The sequence below is a fragment of the Heterodontus francisci genome, chromosome 40, assembly GCF_036365525.1.
Source record: "Heterodontus francisci isolate sHetFra1 chromosome 40, sHetFra1.hap1, whole genome shotgun sequence".
In the NCBI taxonomy this organism is placed as follows: Eukaryota; Metazoa; Chordata; class Chondrichthyes; order Heterodontiformes; family Heterodontidae; genus Heterodontus; species Heterodontus francisci.
In genome coordinates, this window is record NC_090410.1 from 19,841,620 (window position 1) to 19,861,667 (window position 20,048).

Sequence of the window (20,048 nt, forward strand, 5' to 3'; positions counted from 1 at the left end):
GTTTTCTCAGGTCTCCATTGATTCTTCGCTATTAACATTTTAAAAATCATTTGTCCTCTGGTTCTCAACCCTTTGATTGATGGGAACAGTTTCTCTCCTCTCGACCCCTCATGATTTTAACACCTACCAAATCTTATCTCCAGCTTCTGTGGAGAAGCTGGGGCTGTACTCCATTGATCCACATAACTGAAGCCCTTCATCCCTGCATTCATTCTGCACCCCCTCCTAAAGCCTTTGCATACTTCCCTTTTATATAAAAAAAAAGTGCAGTGCCCAAATTGGACAATACTCCAGTTGAGGCCAAACCAGTGTTTTTTAAAAGTTCACCAACTTAATTTTGTATTTTATGCCTCTATATAAAGCCATAAAGATTCTGTATACCTTAATTTTCACAGCCTGTCATACCCCTTTCAATGACTTGTGCAGATATACCCTTAAGTCTCTTCCTGCACCCTTTAGAATTGCTTTATTTTGTATTGCCTCCCTCATTCTGCCTACCAAAATTTATTCCTTCGCACTTCTCAAATTTCATCTGCACATGTCCATTTAACCAGCCTGTGGAACCTGAAGGGAAATTTGCATGGCTACAGGACAAGAGCTGACAAGTGAGACATGCCCACAGAGCTGGCCAAATGGCTGGCTGCTGTGCTGTCACCATTCTATGGCAGCTGCAGAATTTAAATTTGGGTAACTAAATCAAAAGCTGGAGTTAGTATTGTGACCATAAAACAAATTCTTTAAAAAGGACCTGAAAATGGGCTATTTTTAGGGAAGAAAATCTGCTTTCCCTGCCTGGTCTGGCCTATGACTCCAGACCCACAAAGTGGCTGATTCTTAATTGCCCTCTGAAATGGCCTAGCATGCCATTCAATTGTCTAAGCAGTTCACTACCTTCAAAGGCCCAAACTGGGGATGGGTATTAAATGCTGGCCATGCCAAAAATGCGTGCTGTGAATGAAAATTCCACTTTAGCTACATGTATGCTAGAAACTTCTGTCCCATTTACTCCATTAATGATTGACGGTCTGGATTTTCCATTAGGTAGGCCATATTCCTGAAGCAGTTGCTCCTAACACTAAAATGCAAGAGAAATTGGCTATAAAGGTTGTAGAGCCTAATGAGTGCATCCATGTTCTACTTACCAATGCTTATAAAATTGCATAGATATTTTAATGTTGAATTAAATTTGTTTGCATAAACAATCTAGTTGGCCAATGGTTCTGACTAAATCTAGTTTGTGTTGTGCTTCTCCAGGACATGACAGATCCAAGTCTCATTGATTTTGATTCTATTGGTAACCAGTTGTGGATTTTGGACCATGCTTGTGACTTTTTAAAAATGAATTCTGGGTTTGTGATGTGTAAAAGTGACAAACTCAACTAATTCTCATACCATCCTTTTTATAGGAGTATGCCGACTCTCTCCAAATTCCATTCTTGGAAACCAGTGCAAAAAATGCCACTAATGTTGAACAGGCATTTGTGACGATGGCTGCTGAGATCAAGAACCGCATGGGCACAGGTCCAACACACAACGATGAGAAGTCCAATATCCGAATCCAGAGCACTCCATTAAAGCAAGGCAGTGGTGGAGGTGGCTGCTGTTAAGGGCATGAATCCAGCAGAGACAGATCGTTCCTGTTGCACAGTTCATTTAAACTTCTACAGCATTCGTCTCCTGACCAGTAATGGTTTTAACATAATGGCCCATTGATTCATGACTTTTTTTTTGGCAGACTGTTTCTGCCCAAATGGACTTGAGACCAATTGGAAACTCCAGGAAAAATTGTCTTCATATGGTTAACTTTTGTCTTGCAAAAGGTCTTGGGTACTGCTGTTTGAAACACTTGGATTGTAAGATTTTGTAGCGGTCAATTTCTCATCACCTTTCTCCATTTTGTGTTTTCCCTACTTTCCTAGAGTTTTGACCCCTAATGAAATGCAAAAACAGCATCTGACAGCTAGGTTTAAGATTCAGCTACACTAAATGTTGCATTTGCAATGATGTATCAGCACTCCGCCCTCCTTTTAGGAGTGGTAGAGTTATGGAATCGAGTAAAGGAAATCAATTTGTAAAATCTGGCTTAAATTGATGCATTAAAGTTCTAAGTAATCTCAATCTTTTGTAACTTCAATGCATTTTAATATAGAACAGAAACTGATTTAAATCAAAGTTTGACATTTTTACCCAACTTAAATTTCTAATGTTCCACTTGTTAAAACTCAGTTATTTTGCATGCATACCATCAAGTGTTGAAATGCCACGTCAATAGGCTATTCTGTTGATTTCTCATGCTTAATGGAGTAGCCAGTCAGCGTATATTAGACCAAACTGGCCTTCATATGACAGTCATTTGAATCACTGATTCAAATGTTCCTTTAACTCCTATTCACTCGGTGTCCAATGCACTTTTGAAGTGTTTAGTCTGTCCAGTCCCTGATCTCTTGCTGATTTGACTTTTTTTAGGGTTGGTATGAAATGTTAAATCTTCATGCAATCTGAAGTGACTTACTTAATGCATCTTGGGCATCCAAAATGCATTAAAGCTAACCTGGGCTGCAGGATGTTGTACAGACCAAGTACAATTGACCACAATTTGAAAAGTACTTTCCATACAGAAGACCGAAGTAATGTGGGCTGGAATGGCAGATGGATTGGGTGCTGCTTATACCTGAATGCAGACTAAAGGGTTCTATTTGGAGACGATGGGACAAATCTGATTTAACAGCATGTGAAGTTGACAAGTATTAAGATGATGAATGGATATCTTTTATGGGTGTTTGCTCTGCTTGACGACTGTTTGTTGGGAAACTTTGCTTGAAAACAACAAAGCAATCATTTGTTTCAATTTCTTAAGCATGCCATTGATAACACCCAATATTTTGGGAAGCTTTTACTATAGTTTAATTCACTTCTACAATTGGATCTCAAAAGTTAAACTGATCAAGCTTGTCCCACCAATCTTTTTAAAAACTCAATTCTATTCAGTCATAATCTTCCATCTTAATTTGCATTCAGTCCAAAGTGGAATTGGTCTACCACAGACCTCCAATGTAAAGTTGTTTAGACAAGCATTTCTGCCCATTTAATGAGCCCAAAATGAGTTAAATGTTTCCAGTTAATTTATTAGTAGTGGAATAGTCTCCATGATTAAAGCTGTAATTGCTATCAGTGAATCTTTTAATTCCCCCTCCCCCTCCATCACCACCACCACCCCCACTTCAAGCTAATTAGTGTCTAAATTGAGGGAAGTGGCTGCATGGATTGAAATGATCCTGTGCACGCTGGTCAGAATTCCCAACTTTTCAATTCTTGCTGCAATGAACATCTTTTTGTATTTGTGAAGGGATTTCATACCTCTTTAATGTCAAATCTTTGGAAAGTTTTTGTTTTGTGCAAAAGCAAATGGTGCAAGAAACTAGTTTGCAAGATCTGGATACTGGGGATATGCCTGCCACAGTGCAAATTGCAAGTTTAAAATCCTAATACGTGCAGAAAATCCTCCTTTTTGGGTAAGGCTTCACCCAACAGCTGTCAGTACATCTAGTAACAATTTTTGGCCATGGACAACACTACAATAGTGCATATACAGTGCTATTTTACCATAAAATAACTATGTATTGGTGTCGAATCTGATTTGACTTGTATGTCTGGCATGTGAAACAAGTTTAAATTTTTTTTGCTTTACTTGAGGCTCTATTCTACACTCTGCCACACTACCCCTTCCTGTTTTGAGCATCTCTGGTTCTGAACTCCTTCGGTAGATGAAATAAACCCTAGTGTAGCTGCTTTGATTGGTAAATTCCCCCAAGTGTTTGTCAAATTGGGCCTTTAAAACGGTTTTGTTAACACTGGAGCACAAGTGGTCTGGTTGGAAAATCTAGGTTTGGATTGGTGAATAGCTTTTTCTTTCCCGCCTCCATGTGCCTTCTGAAATTGCTGTTTTGGTTTAAGTAGAATTAGTGTTTTTAAAAACAACTGAAAATTTGATCTCTGAATTCACATTTCCAGTTGCTGCAACTAATGGCCTATTTGTGGTTGCACAAGTGTGCTAAGGTATAACTATTCCAATTTTTTGTTTTTGGTATTTTAAACACTCATGCATTTCACTCATTTATCTAATGCCCTCACTTTTTATACTAAAACTGGAAACTAAAATTATAACCTTTTTTTTACTTGCTTTCTTTAGCAAGCAAAGTAGTTGAAACCCTCAGTTGCATCACTGTTATGTTTATACAATGAGCACACACTCTGAATCTAATTGGAAACCAAGTTAACATCCCATGTTTTTAAAAACTTGAGAATTCTGCAACTCCTCCATTGGGACCATTGTAAGTGCATGAGACTCCTTCCAGATTGGAGTCTTGTGTGTATGTAATTAACCTTTTTTGTATGTTTTTAGTTTGAGATCCAAGTCTCATTCTAGATGGGAGTTGGCCACAGTCCTGGGTCTGGCCACCACTGACCACTTGTCCTCAGTCACATCACTTTACTCCATTGCACGTTCTGTAGTCATAAACCACTTTATGCACACTTCTAGATAGTTATTGCCTTAGTTGGCTATTTATGAATGTAAATTTATTAGCAAATATCAGCTTTTGCTTTTAAAGTTTTAATTGGAGTTCCAGGTTGTGATTTTTACTGTAGTTCTGATGGCACAGATCCTTGAGTTTCTTGAAGCCCAAGGCCAGATCTTTAAGTGTGAACTTATTTTTCAGTGTACTTTTTAAAATGGGGATCAGATTTACATGCAGTTCTGACCATGTTTTGCAGAAATTAACCTAATTAGCAGCAACAACTGTATTTTGGGAGCCTTGTCTTTCTAGTCCTTAGTTCTGATTCTTGCTTTCACTACCATTGTCTCATGAATAGCTATTTATCCAAAATGCACTTAGTTAAAATGTTTTGAAGCTATTAAATATACTGTACTCATAGTGCCTTTTGGGCAAAAATTGGGTCAGTAACAGTAATTTTCCTGCACTACCACTTTTATATCCAATCTATATAATCTCAGCAGTCATTTTGAGTCCAGTATTGGGAATGATACCAAGGTGGAATATTTTCCAAACTACTCCAGTCCTGGGTTGACTGATACTGGCAGTCCTGGTATTTACTTTCCACCAATCTTTTTCAGAGCACTAGCTTTCTAATCCAAACCCCAACAATATACCTACATTGCATTCCCTCTTAAAACCAAGGCTTGGTTGCATATTCAGCACTGCAAGAATGAAATGCAAGTATGAGAAAGCAGCAGCAATCTCAATCAGAGCTCAAACATTGCCTTAGCTGGGCTAGGGATTTAAACAATGTTAATTTATTTCTGAGCTTAAACATTAGTTAATCTGAACTTCTATCACTTCAGTTAAGTGAGCGTTGAACAGCTGAAAAAGGAATGTCATTTGTAGTCACTTTGAATTGGTATTTAGAGAACCAAATGTTTTAACAAATCCTAAATGCATGTACTGAACTGAATCCCTCCATGCTGCGAAATTAACTTTTCATGGAATATATCAACCTTTCTCTAAGATCTCAGTTCTTGTACTGATATTTGCTGTGATGCTAGTGGCTGAATAATTTTGTATGTTCTGACCTCACTATTTAACTGGGGGGAAATGCATAAGCAAAATCAAGTCACCAAAAGCTAAATATGCAGAATAAAATCCCAGTAGTTGACTAGTGATGGGCTATTCTGGTTGGTTCAAAATGGCTTCCTAAACCACTTGCTGGCACAGTGAGCTTGAACAAAGGGAAAGAATGTGAACTTCATTAACGGTAAAGTTTTTTCCTTCTAGCTGTTACGGATTTTAAACTGAAATCCATTAATGTGCCAGAGCTATAGTGGACTAACATTTGACCTGCACCTGTGGACTTCCCCCATTTTTACTTAAATAGTTGAGACATAATAGATCTGAAGTGATAGCGGTCTGTTGCTATTTGTAAATGACTTGTTCTGAAATTTTAAGATGGAGACCAGCTTTCTTGGATTTCTTGTTGATGCTGCTGTCTGGATCAAAAATAAAAGTCAACTTCCCTCATTCTGTCTGGTTTGATTGAGTGGAAATTTTCTCACAGGGTGGTGGGGATCTGGAACTCACTAAAATAAAAGCAAAATACTGCAGATGCTGGAAATCTGAAATAAAAACAAGAAATGCTGGAACCACTGAGCAGGTCTGGCAGCATCTGTGGAAAGAGAAGCAGAGTTCCGATGAAGGGTCACTGACCCGAAATGTTAACTCTGCTTCTCTTTCCACAGATGCTGCCAGACCTGCTCAGTGGTTCCAGCATTTCTTGTTTTTTATTTCAGGAACTCACTGCCTGAAAGGGTGGTTGATGCAAAAACAGTCATACCATTTTTAAAAATTCTTGGTTGTATACTTTAAGTGCTGTAACCTAAAAGGGTACAGACCAAGAGCAATAAAGTTGGATTAGGTTGGATGGCTCCTTGTTGGCTGGTGCAGACAAAGTGAACCCAATGACCACCTGTTATACATTTCTATAATGTGATTAAAAGATAAGATTGTAGATGAGCAGTGGCAAACGTTTAAGGAGGTATTTCATAAACACTCCGATATATTCCATTGACTAAGGAAGTTAAGAATAGTATCAAATTGAAAGAAAGGGCATACAATGTGGCAAAAATTAGGCTAGAAGATTGGAGAAAACTTTAGAAACCAGTAAAGGATGACTTTATTTTTAAAAAAAAATTGGAAATCAGGCTGCCAGGCCAGCACTTATTACCCATCCCTAATTGCTCTTGAAGGTGGTGAGCTGCCTTCTTGAACTGCTGCAGTTCATGTAGGGTAGGTATACCCACAGTGCTGTTAGGAAGGGAGTTCCATGATTTTGACCAATGACCATGAAGGCATGGTGATATAGCTCCAGGTCAGGATGGTGTGCTTTGGAGGGGAACGTGCAGGTGTTCCCATGCATTTGCTGCCCTTGTCCTTCTAGTTGTTAGATGTTGCAGGTTTGGAAGGTGCTGTCTAAGGAACCTTGGTCTGTTGCTGCAGTGCATCTTGTAGATGGTGTACACTGCTGCTGTCAGTGGTGGAGAGAGTGAATGGCACCCCATCCACAAACAATCAAGTGGCCTGCTTTGTTCTGGATGGTGTCTAGCTTGTGTTGGAGCTGCCAGCCATCCGGGCAAGTGGAGAGTATTCCATCACACTCCTGACTTGTGCCTTGTGGACAGGCTTTGGGGAATCAGGGGTGTTACTCGCTGCAGGATTCCTAACTTCTGACCTGCTCTTGTAGCCACAGTATTTATATGGCTACTCCAGTTCTGTTTCTGGTCAATGGTAGCCCCTAGGATGTTAGTGGGGGATTCAGTGGTAATGCCAAGGGGAGATAGTTAGATTCTCTTTGGAAATGGTCATTGCCTGGCACTTGTGTGGCATAGATGTTACTTGCCACTTATCAGCCTAAGCCTGGATATTGTCCAAGTCTTGCTGCATTTCTACATGGACTGCTTCAGTATCTGAGGAGTCACAAATGGTGCTGAACATTGTGCAATCAGCGAACATTCCCACTTCTGACCTTATGATTGAAGGCAGGTCATTGGTGAAGCAGCTGAAGATGGTTGGGCCTAGGACACTACCCTGAGGAACTCCTGCAGTGATGTCCTGGAGCTCAGATGATTGACCTCCAACCACCACCATCTTCCTTTGTGCTAAGTATGACTCCAACCAGCAGTGTTTTCCCTTTGATTCCCATTAACTTCAGTTTTGCTAGGGCTCCTTAATGCCATACTTGGTCAAATGCTGCCTTGATGTCAAGGGCAGTCACTCTCCTTACCTCCTGAGTTCAGCTATTTTTGTCCATGTTTGAACCAAGGCTGTAATGAGGTCAGGAGCTGAGTGGCCCTGGTGGAACCCAAACTGAGCAGGTTATTGCTAAGCAAGTGCCACTTGATGGCACTGACACCTTCCATCACTTTACTGATTTGAGAGTAGGCTGATGGTGGTTATTGGCTGGGTTGGACTTGTCCTGCTTTTTGTGTACAAGACATACTTGAGCATTTTTCCACATTGCAGGGTAGATGCTAGTGTTGTAGCTGTACTGGAACAGCTTGGCTAGGGCTGTGGTAAGCTCTGGAGCACATGTCTTCAGTAGTATTGCTGGAATATAGTAGGGCCCATAGCCTTTGCAGTATGCAGTGCCTTTAGTTGTTTATCATGTGGAGTGAATCAAATTGGCTGAAGTCTGGCATCAACTCTGCACTTTTGGCTGAAGATTGTTGCAAATGCTTCTGCCTTATCTTTTGTACTGATGTGCTGGGCTCCCCCATCATTGAGGATGGGGGTATTTGTGGAGCCACCTCCTCCTGTTTGTTTAATTGTCCACCACCATTCCCACCTGGATGTGGTAGGACTGCAGAACTTAAATCTGATCTGTTGATATGCAGTTGCTTAGCTCTATGATGTGCTGCTTATGCAGTTTGGCACAAGTAGTCCTGTGTTGTAGCTTCACCAGATTGACCTCTCATTTGGAGGTATGCCTGATGCGGCTCCTGCCATACTGTCCTTTTCACCATGGTTCCCTGTCAAGGATGGAAGTCCTGCATGCTTTAATATCTTGCCTACCTTTTCACTTCCCATTTCCCCACTCCCAACTGTGTCTCAAACTTGCTTTGTTGAATGAAAAAATTTTCTTTAAACCACTGACTGGAGATCTAAATTTCTTTTTAAATTTTTTTAAAAAGATGACTTTGCTAGCAGCTTAAGCTGGCCACATAGTTGGCAACACTGTATCCTACACTGAGGCCTGTGCAGAGGGAGACTAAGTGTCTGCTCATTCCAGCAAGAACCAAGAAGTTTAAGGGAACAGTTTGTTTATCTTTTAGTAAGAAGCAATATTGCTAACAACTATCCTTGAATCGCTGACTGGTATATGACAAGTCCCTGCCCATCTGTGGTTTTAAGTTGGTGTTTCTCTGCAGTAGCAGAGGAACAGCTGGACTCTTGACACATGCAGACCCAAGTGGGAGTTCCTTCCCCATTCCAGTTTGCAAGCTTCAAATCCTGCCTCTTGACTGTTGCTGGAGTACAGAAAGGTGGTACATTGGAGGAAACTGTCCGCATCGCGCTCTCCAAGAATCAGTCGTTGAATGTACCTCTTCAACCTAAAAGTCTCAGGACCACCAAATTCAGCTAGAAGCCAGCTAAATGATCAATTCCACAGTCTATTCCCCCCCCTTTTTTTCTTTGGTCGATAACTCAACCAATCTACCTTTCTCCATTCTTTGTGTGTGTGTGAAACCTGTCTGAATTGGCCACTACATCCACTTTAGATATATAAAAAAAAATAACTTCTTGTGGTCAAACAAGGAGAGGGAAGTCCATTGACTCCTTCCTCAACCCCCAAGGATGTTGAGAATATCTGAAGAAACTGATTCGTCATCAATACTGAATTAACAAAATAAATTTTAGAATTGCTGAAAATAGAGACATTGTCAAAGCTTTTAGTCTTGTACTCATCAGGACAGTATGCAAGAATAATCAATACAAGGGAAAGCAACAACTTATACTTCATGCGAAGAGAGTGCCGATTGGTTCACGAGTGAACTCTGGTAGAGGCATTGCCATGAAGAATGCACCAGTTTCCAGTTAACTGCCAAGCTTAGTTTGAAATTTAAATCAGACAGCTTGACTCCAATTGGTCTAGGCATTGCCCTGAGGAATGAACCAGCAAATGGCTGTCACTTATTTTGTTCAGTTGAAACCGGTGCAATGTGTCTACAATTGCAGCAAGACATCCTTGCTCCTGTACTCAAATCCTCTCGCTATGAAGGCCAATATACCATTTGCTGCCTTAACTGCCTGCTGCACCTTCAGCGACAGCCATACTTGCAGGTTGATAGGTAAATTGGCCATTGTAAATTGCCCCTAGTGTAAGTAGGTGGTAGGAGAATGGTGGGGATGTGGTAAGGAATGTGGGATTAATGTAGGACTAGTATAAATGGGTGGTTAGTGGTTGGTACAGACTCTTGCCAGAAGGGCCTGTGTCAGTGCTGTATCTCTCTATGGTGAGCTGCTTTTATTCACGAGGTTGGGGGGGTGGCCAGAAGATCAGAGTGGCAGCAGCCACCTTGGAGCTCAATGCCGGGCCTGATCTTCCTGGCGGTGGGAAGCTCTGTGGTAGCACAGAAATCAGAATGGAAGGGGGAGCTCTGCATTTATAGTGAAGTGTGGGGGTGATAGGGAAGGGGTCAACTCTGCACTACACTGTTCGTGCAGTGGGGGGCGGGGGTAGGGTTGAACTCTGCACGGTCAGTTGGGGGGTGGTGAAAGGGGTCAACTCTGTACTTAGTGCATTTGGGGTGGAAAAGGGATAATGAGGGCTTTTCTGGTGTCATTGGGCAGGGGGTGGGGTTATTTATTGTTACAGTTGGGAGGGGGTCAACTTTTATCTGGCAGCCCTTTAAAAATGGCGCCAGCACAAAAAGGTGATGTCATTGGTGTCGCCAAGGCCACCCAGCCACGGGGTGGGTGGGGTGGCCGTCCTTCATATTCTAATCCGCCGCACGCTACATCGCGGCAGCACGGTGGCGTGCAGCCCACGCATGCCGGCTGCCAGTGGTGCCAGGAAAATAAAATCCAGCCCGAAGTTTCTAAATCCAGATTTTTATGTGTATAAATATTTATAGTTATAGTAGTGGGCTGAACCATGAGGCACCCTGCTTTATAAACAACTCAAACTTTAAGTACATGCTTCCTACTGTTCAACCAATTTTCCAACGTTTAATAAATATTAAACAGCACTATCAGTAATACTTCCTCGCATTTGATTAAGATTCTAAAGATTAAAGCAACGGTGCTTTAATAATATGGAAATTATATACAGCACAGGAACTGGCCATTTGGCCCAGTCTATGCTTATACTCCACTCGAGCCTCCTTCCATCTTTCAAACACTATGCACAAGTTCAGTAAAATGCCACTTACTGGTGTGACCCATTTATTTCAATATCTACTGGTTCTTGTCTGAGACTAGGGCAAATGCTTGAATGGTAGGATATGTAGTTGAGTATTATGAGGCAAGTGGATGGGAAAGTTGGACTTGAGCCTAAAATCTGCAGTTACAAGGTCCTAGGGGAAGAGAGTTAGAAATGGGGCAAAACTGTAAGGGGGCAGGGAGATATGTGTGTTTGATGGCCTATTTAGCAGTTGAGAAGTATTGAAGTCCAAAGGAGTTCTGCCTGATTGATAAAGTAGCTGAAAGGTTACAACAGAGAAGGCTAGAATTGAGTGCTTATCAAATGAGCTTCTTTATTGAACCGACATCTATTATTGGTTTTGTACTCATTACCAAGATATTGATGTAAAATATAATGTATTTAATGTAGAATATCCTATTAATTAACATATCCTATTTGTGCAGTGACATCAGTTCAGATATAGGTATATCAACTTTCAGCTTGTATTCAATTACAATTTACATGATTTTCACACAAATACTTCTGCTTTTGAAAGTTTAAAAAAAAACTAAACCAAGAAAGGTAAAATAAAAATACAACAAACTGAATTTTATTCACCATTGCAATTCTAACAATTGAATGCTCTTACTATATGTTAATATATTAAGAGATGAGTTTATAAACGGGAAACTAATTCTGTGTACTTCCAATGGCCGTGACTAGATGACAAGGAATGGAGTTGCATATAACCATTTTAAGACTGGAGAGGTGTCTCAACAAAAATGTTTCTCATTTTGTGAACGTATTGGTGCATGACTGCAGATGACAGCAGCCATTTGGTACATCATGTTGCCACTCAATTTGAGACACTTATTTTTGCAGAGTAGTGCAACCAGGCTTGATCACATGCTTGCCTGAGCAGTTACTGACCAGTGAGCAGTGCCTTGCTGTTCCCATTTTCTTTTTGCTCAGCTCAGTCTACTTGTTCAACCCTTACCTATTGAGAATGGGCGTATCTATTTATGACTCTGTATAATAGGATAATACATTTACTTACTAACTACATATTCAACTTAACACAATGATATATAGCATATTTGAATTCTGTGTGGATTAACCTTAGCTGTTTTCTGGGTATCGGGCGTTGGTGCGTACTCACTCAGCACCTGTTCCACCCCCTTTAATGAATAATAAATAGTTCATTAATTAATGAATAAATAATGAATTGTTCCTTTGGGTCTGAGGTTTCATATACCTTACAGTATAAATATGGTTCAGTCTTGATGAACCTGTGCTGTTTCATTGCTGGGTGAGTAGACATTTTCTTCCCCACCCCACTTCCAAGTTGATGAGGCTTTCTGGCTTTGATCAATAGCCAGGAGGTCCAAAATGTGGAGGATTGGTGTGTAATGGCAACCATCTTGGAAATGCAACTGGACTCCTAGTTACTGCCAATCTGTAGGTGCACGGCTTCGACAAGAGTATACTGGTTTCAAAGAGCAACCTTTTTTTTTTGCTATCAAAATACCCTTTGTGGCATTCGATAGAAAACATGACAGAGGGACGGTATAGCCAAATCATTGTAATTCCAAAAGTGGACTCTGTTACTGTTTCTAAATGCTGTCTAGAAGAAGCCTGAGAGCATGTATGACAAAGTGGGCTTGAGTAGCAATACCTAATTTTTTACCGGTTGGCACTGGTAACGTCAGCACTTATTACCTATTCCCTAGTTACCCTTGGGAAAGTGGTGGTGGTGATCCTTCTTAAACCACTGCAGTCTACATGGTGGAAGTGCCAGCAGCGTTTTTAGGTGGAAGTTCCAGGATTTTGACTCAGTGATGATGAAGGAATGGAGATAACTTCGAGCCAGGGTGGTATGACTTTGAGGGGAACTTGGAGTTGACAGTGTTCCCATTTGCCTGCTGTCGTCGTCCTTCTAAATTGGAGAGGTCATGAGTTTAGGAGGAACTGTTAAAGCCTTGGAGATTGATGCAGCCAGTCTGCCAGTGGTGGAGGCAGTAAATGTCTGTGGTGGTGATTGGGCTGCTGATCATACAGACTGCTTTGTCCTGATGTTGAGTTTTGCTGCCGCTGTGCCCATCCAGACAAGTGGGAGAGAATTCTCGCATTCCTGATTTGTGCCTGGAAGGTGGTGCAGGCTTTGGGGAGGCAGGAGGTGAGTCACTCATTGCAGAATACCCAGCCTTGTCCGATAGTAGTAGGCACAGCATTACCTCTACTTTTGTATTCCATGCCTCATTTATAAAACCTAGACACAATTTCAAAGAACAGTACAGCACCGATCAGAGATAATCCAAGCCTGCACCGATCTTGATGCCTGCCTAAACTAACACCTTCTGCACTTCCGGGGTCCATATCCCTCTATTCCCATCCTATTCATGTATTTGCCAAGATGCCTCTTAAACGTCTCCATGGTACCTGCTTCCACCACCTCCCCCGGCAACAAGTTCCAGGCACTCACCACCCTCTGTGTAAAGAACTTGCCTCGCACATCCCCACTAAACTTTGCCCCTCACCTTAAACCTATGTCCCCTAGTAACTGACTCTTCCACCCTGGGAAAAAGCTTCTGACTATCCACTCTGTCCATGCCGCTTATAACTTTGTAAACCTCTATCATGTCGCCCCTCCACCTCCGTCGTTCCAGTGAAAACAATCCGAGTTTATCCAACCTCTCCTCATAGCTAATGCCCTCCAGACCAAGCAACATCCTGGTAAACCTCTTCTGTACCCTCTCCAAAGCCTCCACGTCCTTCTGGTAGTGTGGCGACCAGAATTGCACACAATATTCTAAGTGTGGTCTAACTAAATTTTCTGTACAGCTGCAGCATGACTTGTCAATTTTTATACTCTATACCCCGACCGATGAAGGCAAACATGCCGTATACCTTCCTGACTACCTTATCCACCTGCGGTGCCACTTTCAGTGACCTGTGGACCTGTACGCCCAGATCTCTCTGCCTGTCAATACTCCTAAGGGTTCTGCCATTTACTGTATACCTCCCACCTGCATTAGACCTTCTAAAATGCATTACCTCACATTTGTCCGGATTAAACTCCATCTGCCATTTCTCCACCCAAGTCTCCAACCGATCTATATCCTGCTGTCTCCTGACAATCCTCAACACTGTCTGCAACTCCACCAACCTTTGTGTCGTCTGCAAACTTACTGATCAGACCAGCTACATTTTCCTCCAAATCATTTATATATACTACAAACAGTAAAGGTCCCATCACTGATCCCTGCGGAACACCACTCGTCACATCCCTCCATTCAGAAAAGCACCCTTCCACTGCTACCCTCTGTCGTCTATGACCAAGCCAGTTCTGTATCCATCTTGCCAGCTCCCCTCTGATCCTATGTGACTTCACCTTTTGTATCAGTCTGCCATGAGGGACCTGGTCAAAGGCTTTACTGAAGTCCATATTAGATAACATGCACTGCCCTTCCTTCATTAATCATCTTCGTCACTTCCTCAAAAAACTCAATCAAATTAGTGAGACATGACCTCCCCTTCACAAAACCATGCTGCCTCTCGCTAATAAGTCCATTTGTTTCCAAATGGGAGTAAATCCTGTCCCGAAGAATCCTCTCTAATAATTTCCCTACCACTGACATAAGGCTCACCGGCCTATAATTTGCTGGATTATCCTTGCTACCCTTCTTGAACAAAGGAACAAGAAGTCCTTCTCCTTGGTGAATACTGATGCAAAGTACTCATTTAGTACCTTGCCCATTTCCTCTGGCTCCACACATAGATTCCCTTCTCTGTCCTTGAGTGGGTCAACCCTTTCCCTGGTTACCCTCTTGCTCTTTATATACGTATAAAAAGTCTTAGGATTTTCCTTATTCCTGTTTGCCAATGACTTCTCATTACCCCTTTTAGCCCTCCTGACTCCTTGCTTAAGTTCCTTCCTACTGTCTTTATATTCCTCAAGGGATTCGTCTGTTCCTAGCCTTCCAGCCCTTACGAATGCTTCCTTTTTCTTTTTGACGAGGCTCACAATATCCCGCGTTATCCAAGGTTCCCGAAACTTGCCAAACTTATCCTTCTTCCTCACAGGAACATGCTGGTCCTGGATTCTAATCAACGGATGTTTGAAAGACTCCCACGTCAGATGTCGATTTACCCTCAAACAGCCGCCCGCAATCTAAATTCTTCAGTTCCTGCCTAATATTGTTATAATTAGCCTTCCCCCAATTTAGCACCTTCACCCGAGGACTACTCTTATCCTTATCCACAAGTACCTTAAAACTTATGGAATTATGGTCACTGTTTCCTCAGTTAATTATGATATTGTACCCCTTATGCCTGGGGTGCACCCTGAAAATTTGGGTGGCAGCAACTGAATTTTGTTGACATTTTCTTCCCCATCCCACTTCCAAGTTGATGAGGCTTTCAGGGCATTCCAGCTTTGATCAACAGCCAGGAGGTCCAAAATGCAACCATCTTGAAAATGCAACTGGGCTCCTAGTTGCTGCTAATCTGTAGTTGCAGGGCTTAGGGCAGACCCTGCTAGTGATGCAGGACAGCAAACACTGGTACTTCTGAGTTTGGACACGGGCCATCACTTTGTTTCTACAGCATTATCAAAGAAAGAGCGCACATGCTGACACATGGGAGAAACAAAAAACAGCAAAGGTTAACAACACATAGAAAGAGCTTAAAAAAAGGGAATATCGAAAGAAACTTGCAAGGGACATCAAAACCAACTAAAATGTTTACAACTATATCGGGGGCGGGAAGAAGTGGTTACAGGCAAACTAATATTGAATCATAAATAGGGCTCACCATAATTGAAGTAAACAAATTAAAAGAGTGACAAATTCCTGGAACCAGATGGCTTTCATCACAGGATTTTAAAGGAAGTAGGTGAGAACATTGCAGATGCCTCATGATTTTCAAGTTCTCAAATCAGGAACCGTTCCTTTCAATTGAGAAATTTCACAAGTCACTGCTATTTGAGAGGTGAGAAACAAAAAACCAAGAAATTATACAGCAGTTAGCCTAATATCTGTAATCAGGAAATTACTAATCTATAATTTACAAAGAGGTACTAAACACCTTGAAAGTTTTCAGCTGATCAGAAAGAGCTACTCTAAATTTGTAAACAGCAGGTCATGGTTGTTGAACCTGATAGAATTTTTTGAAGAGGTGACTCAAGTATTGGACAGGGGAATGTCTATGGATGTTATTTATGTGGATATCCAGAAGGAATTTCATAAAGTCCCTCATAAGAGGCTGTTAGCTAAACTTGAAGCTCGTGGAATTGAGGGCAAATTATTGACCTGGTTAGGAAGTTATGGGTGGCAGCAGAGAGTAGGGATAATGAGCAGGTACTCGAATTGGCAGGATGTGACTAATGGCATCCAACAGGGATCTGTGTTGGGCCTCAACTATTCATTGTATTTATTAACAACTTTGATGACAGAGAGCCACATATCAAAGTTTTCTGATGACACAGATAGGTGGCACTGTAAGCAGTATGGATGGAAGCATAAAATGAGAGATATATTGATAGATTAAGTGAATGGGAAAAATTGTGGTAAACAGATTTTAATATAGACAAGTGAGAAGCCATCCACGTTGGCCCCAAAAAGAATAGAACAAGATACTTCCCAAATGGTGAAAAGTTAGAACTGTGAATGTCCAGACAGACATCGATCCATGTGTATATATTTAAAGTCATGGACAGGTACAAAAAAAAAAATCAAAAAAAGGCCAATAAAATTCTGGGCTTTATAATTAAGGACTAGAATATAAGGGGATACAAGTCATGCTGCATCTATACAAAGCCCTGGTTAGACCATAACTGGAATACAAAGAGCAGTTTTAGGCACCGCATCAGAGGAAGGACCTATTATCCTTGGTGGAAGTGCAGTGTAGATTTACTAGAATGATATCTGGACTCTAAGGGTCAAATGAAAAGGAGACTACACAAATTAGAGTTGCATTCCCTGGAATTTAGAATATTAAAGTGTGATTTCATCATAGTTTTGAAGATATAAAAGGAAACAGAATTTCTCTCTATCTACCGTATTTCTGCTAATTGAGAAATCTAGGACTATGGAACACTGCCTAAAATTAGAGCCAGACCTTTCAGGATTGAAATTAGGGAAATCTGCACACCAAGGCTGGTAGAAGTTTAGAACACTATTGCAAACAGCAATTGATGCTGGGCCAATTGTTAATTTTAAATCTGAGATTAATAAATTCCTGTTAACCAACGGTATTAAGGGATATAGAGCAAATGGAGAATATGGAGTTAAATTTCAGATCAGCCATCATCTCACTCAATGGCTGAAAGGTTAGAAGGGCTAAATGCTCTACTCCTGTTCCTATGTTCTTGCCAAGATAGAGTAGTGGGGTTCACTTCAATAGTGTTTGGGCTAATGTCAACAGGAGAGTAGCTAATGTTACTGTGAGGATTTAAACTAATATGGTGAATGAAGGTGTGGAAAAACAGAATTCACTTTCCATTACAATCATACACATTCCAACATGATGCATAGACCATATTCCAGTATCTTTTATTTGAATGAAGTACAACACAGATTTTGTTCATAATGTAACATCTGTTTGGCCTGAAATGGTATTTTACCATTATACCAGAAAGCACCTATTAAAATAAAAACAAAATACTGCAGATGCTAGAAATCTGAAATAAAAACAAAAAGTGCTGGAAAATACTCAGCAGGTCTGGCAGCATCTGTGGAGAGAAGCAAAGTCAACATTTCAGGTCATTGACCTTTCATCAGAAAGCACCCATTAGTCTGGATGTCATTTAGAAAATAGAAACATAATTCACAATCAATTCTAAAATGAAAGTGTTTGTTTATAAAAGGAAAATAACTTCTCTTTATACAAATTGTCTTAACAGATTTGTTCAATTTTGTTTTTGCATTCCAATGCAATTTATTTGCTGAAGTTGTCAACAAGGCGTTTCTGCGGCCATGGCCCTGCTCCAGTGGATATGAAGTGATAATTTAGGATGCCCTTGGCTTCTTGGTAGGTTTTTGCTTTCATCTAGAATAGTTATGGGCAAGCATTAGAGGTCACTTCTATAATACAGAAATGTGTAAATGATTTTCGGTAATTTTTAATCCCTAAATCAGGTAAGCAATAGCAAGAACACAGCTCTGATGAAGATTCTTCTACGAGTTGTAGCAAAATTCTAAGTGTATATAAAGAACAGGTTTACAAGGTTTTTAAGGCCTTACACCTCAAAATGGCCTAGCAGCTTAGTGGCACCCTGCTTAGACTGCATATCGTCTCAGATTCCTGCCAACACCAGTGAAACCAGAGTGCACGCGTAATTGTTCAAATGTAATTGTTTTCTGAGTGTAGACCTGTCTTGATGGTTGTGTACGGCAGCTGGCTTTTACAGGTCCGAAAGCAGTCAGTCCACCTACAACTACAAACAATAGCATGGAAACTCACGCTACCTGTTCACATTTTCCTGTGGCTTCTCTTGCAGGCATTTGTGCCTTCACAAGTACGTTATAGATTTTGAAAGCCAAATATTTGGCATTAAATGAAATTGGCGTGAATTAACAATTTTAAGAAAATATTTTTAACGCAAATGAGACAATGCATCCTTCATGAGCTTGTAGTTTCATTTGGAGTAGGGTAATTTGTTGTGGTAAACGGTGAGTAATTTTATCAGACTAAATGGGAAACGGTCTTCCTTGCAGAACTTCTCTGATTGCTGCAACTCCTTTGCTTTATTGAAGTTGGTGCCACAAAGGATACGGGGATCTTTACATTAGCGGTAGACAGTACGGGCATTGAAAATTCAAATAATGATCAGCGCAAATTTAATTCTAAGAAACCACTACTTTACAGCAAAAATATAGAAAGCAGAGCTTCATATTATCCACATCCATGGTTAACTTTACAGAAGAATAAACAGATCTGGAAAATCCTCAAAGCATTCTAATTGTGAAGTCCTCACAACCACATACAAGAATACCTGCTGGAGTTGAACATAGACTTCAGCTTGGGATGGTGCCAAATTTATTCCTACATAAAAGCAAAAATTTGACTGGCGCCTGGGGGAAATGGAATACATTCATAAGAATTAGTGTACTTGCAACTTTAAACATTCAGTTTCACTGTTGTGGGAAACACAAGCATTGCGTCAGTGCAAGCTCTCTGGAGGTTAAGGTAGTGGGAGAGAAGTCGTCTAACCTTGTATTTAATTTGTACTGTAACTGGGAATGCCCAATTATAGCATTGGCATCAAAAGCAGAAAATGTTCTGTTCCCCAGTACAAAAAGTCAGTTTAGGTTTAAAGATAAAATTTATAAGATGAAATAGCAGGAAAATCAACAGGAGGGAGATGCAAGGGAAATTACTGCGAGGTTAGGCATTAGGGGTAGAACAAGATTAATTGTTTGTGTTATTTTGAACATATCTAAAGAAGACTGTTGTGTGTGGATTAATTCTGTTCATTTTATTTATTAGTCAAAGTATCACCATTTTACTGCACATTTGTCATAGTTGATATTGTAGCACAAAACTGTTGGTAAAGTATCTTTTCAAACTACAACCACACTGTCATTTTATTTTAAGTATGCAAAGATATATTTGAACTAGTTTTTTTTGCTCTTCAAACATCCCAGATGCTTGGTTCTTCTGAGAATCTGGGCCTTTTTGCACATTACATAGGGAGAGTTCAAATGGTTGAGATATGTTTCTGCCACATAACATATCTAAATATTGAGAAATCTAGACGAAGGGCCAAGACTCAATTTAGATTGGGACATAAGGCAAGCTAAAGCAAAAAAAGTAATGGCTGCATGATAGGCTTGGGTTTAAAAAGCCATGTAGATTGTAGGAACCTCTTAATCTCATTGCAAGATTTGGGAAAGATTAGAACACTCACTGGAGGCCACTCTAGTGCCCTCTCTTGCAGATGGATTAAGTGGAGTATTGACAGTCATAGCAGCAAACCACTCCCAACTTTGAGACGGGCTAGGGAAAAAGAGGAAACTGGTAAATCAGGAAGTAGTGATTAAAGAGATCCTGCGTGTTGCTCTTTTTTGAAAACCTTTTTCAGCTTTGTCATTTTTTGGAGTCAATATGCTCAAAAAAGGTGCAGTTTACCGAAT

At 40.7% G+C, this 20,048-nt stretch overlaps 2 protein-coding genes across 2 annotated transcripts in view; one reads left to right on the top strand and one right to left on the bottom strand.

The window, feature by feature from the left end:
* LOC137353133 (ras-related protein ORAB-1-like) overlaps positions 1–6,035 on the top strand; it is a 50,462-nt gene extending 44,427 nt beyond the window's left edge. Inside the window, exon 6 of the mRNA XM_068019161.1 lies at positions 1,407–6,035. Within this exon, the coding sequence (XP_067875262.1) occupies positions 1,407–1,607 (201 nt within the window). The 3' untranslated portion in view covers positions 1,608–6,035. The remainder of the gene's footprint in view (positions 1–1,406) is intronic.
* Positions 6,036–18,829: 12,794 nt separating this feature from the next.
* The window catches only part of LOC137353179 (adenosine deaminase domain-containing protein 1-like), a 101,947-nt gene continuing 100,728 nt past the window's right edge, over positions 18,830–20,048 (bottom strand). The window contains exon 12 of the mRNA XM_068019226.1: positions 18,830–18,986. Within this exon, the coding sequence (XP_067875327.1) occupies positions 18,830–18,986 (157 nt within the window). The remainder of the gene's footprint in view (positions 18,987–20,048) is intronic.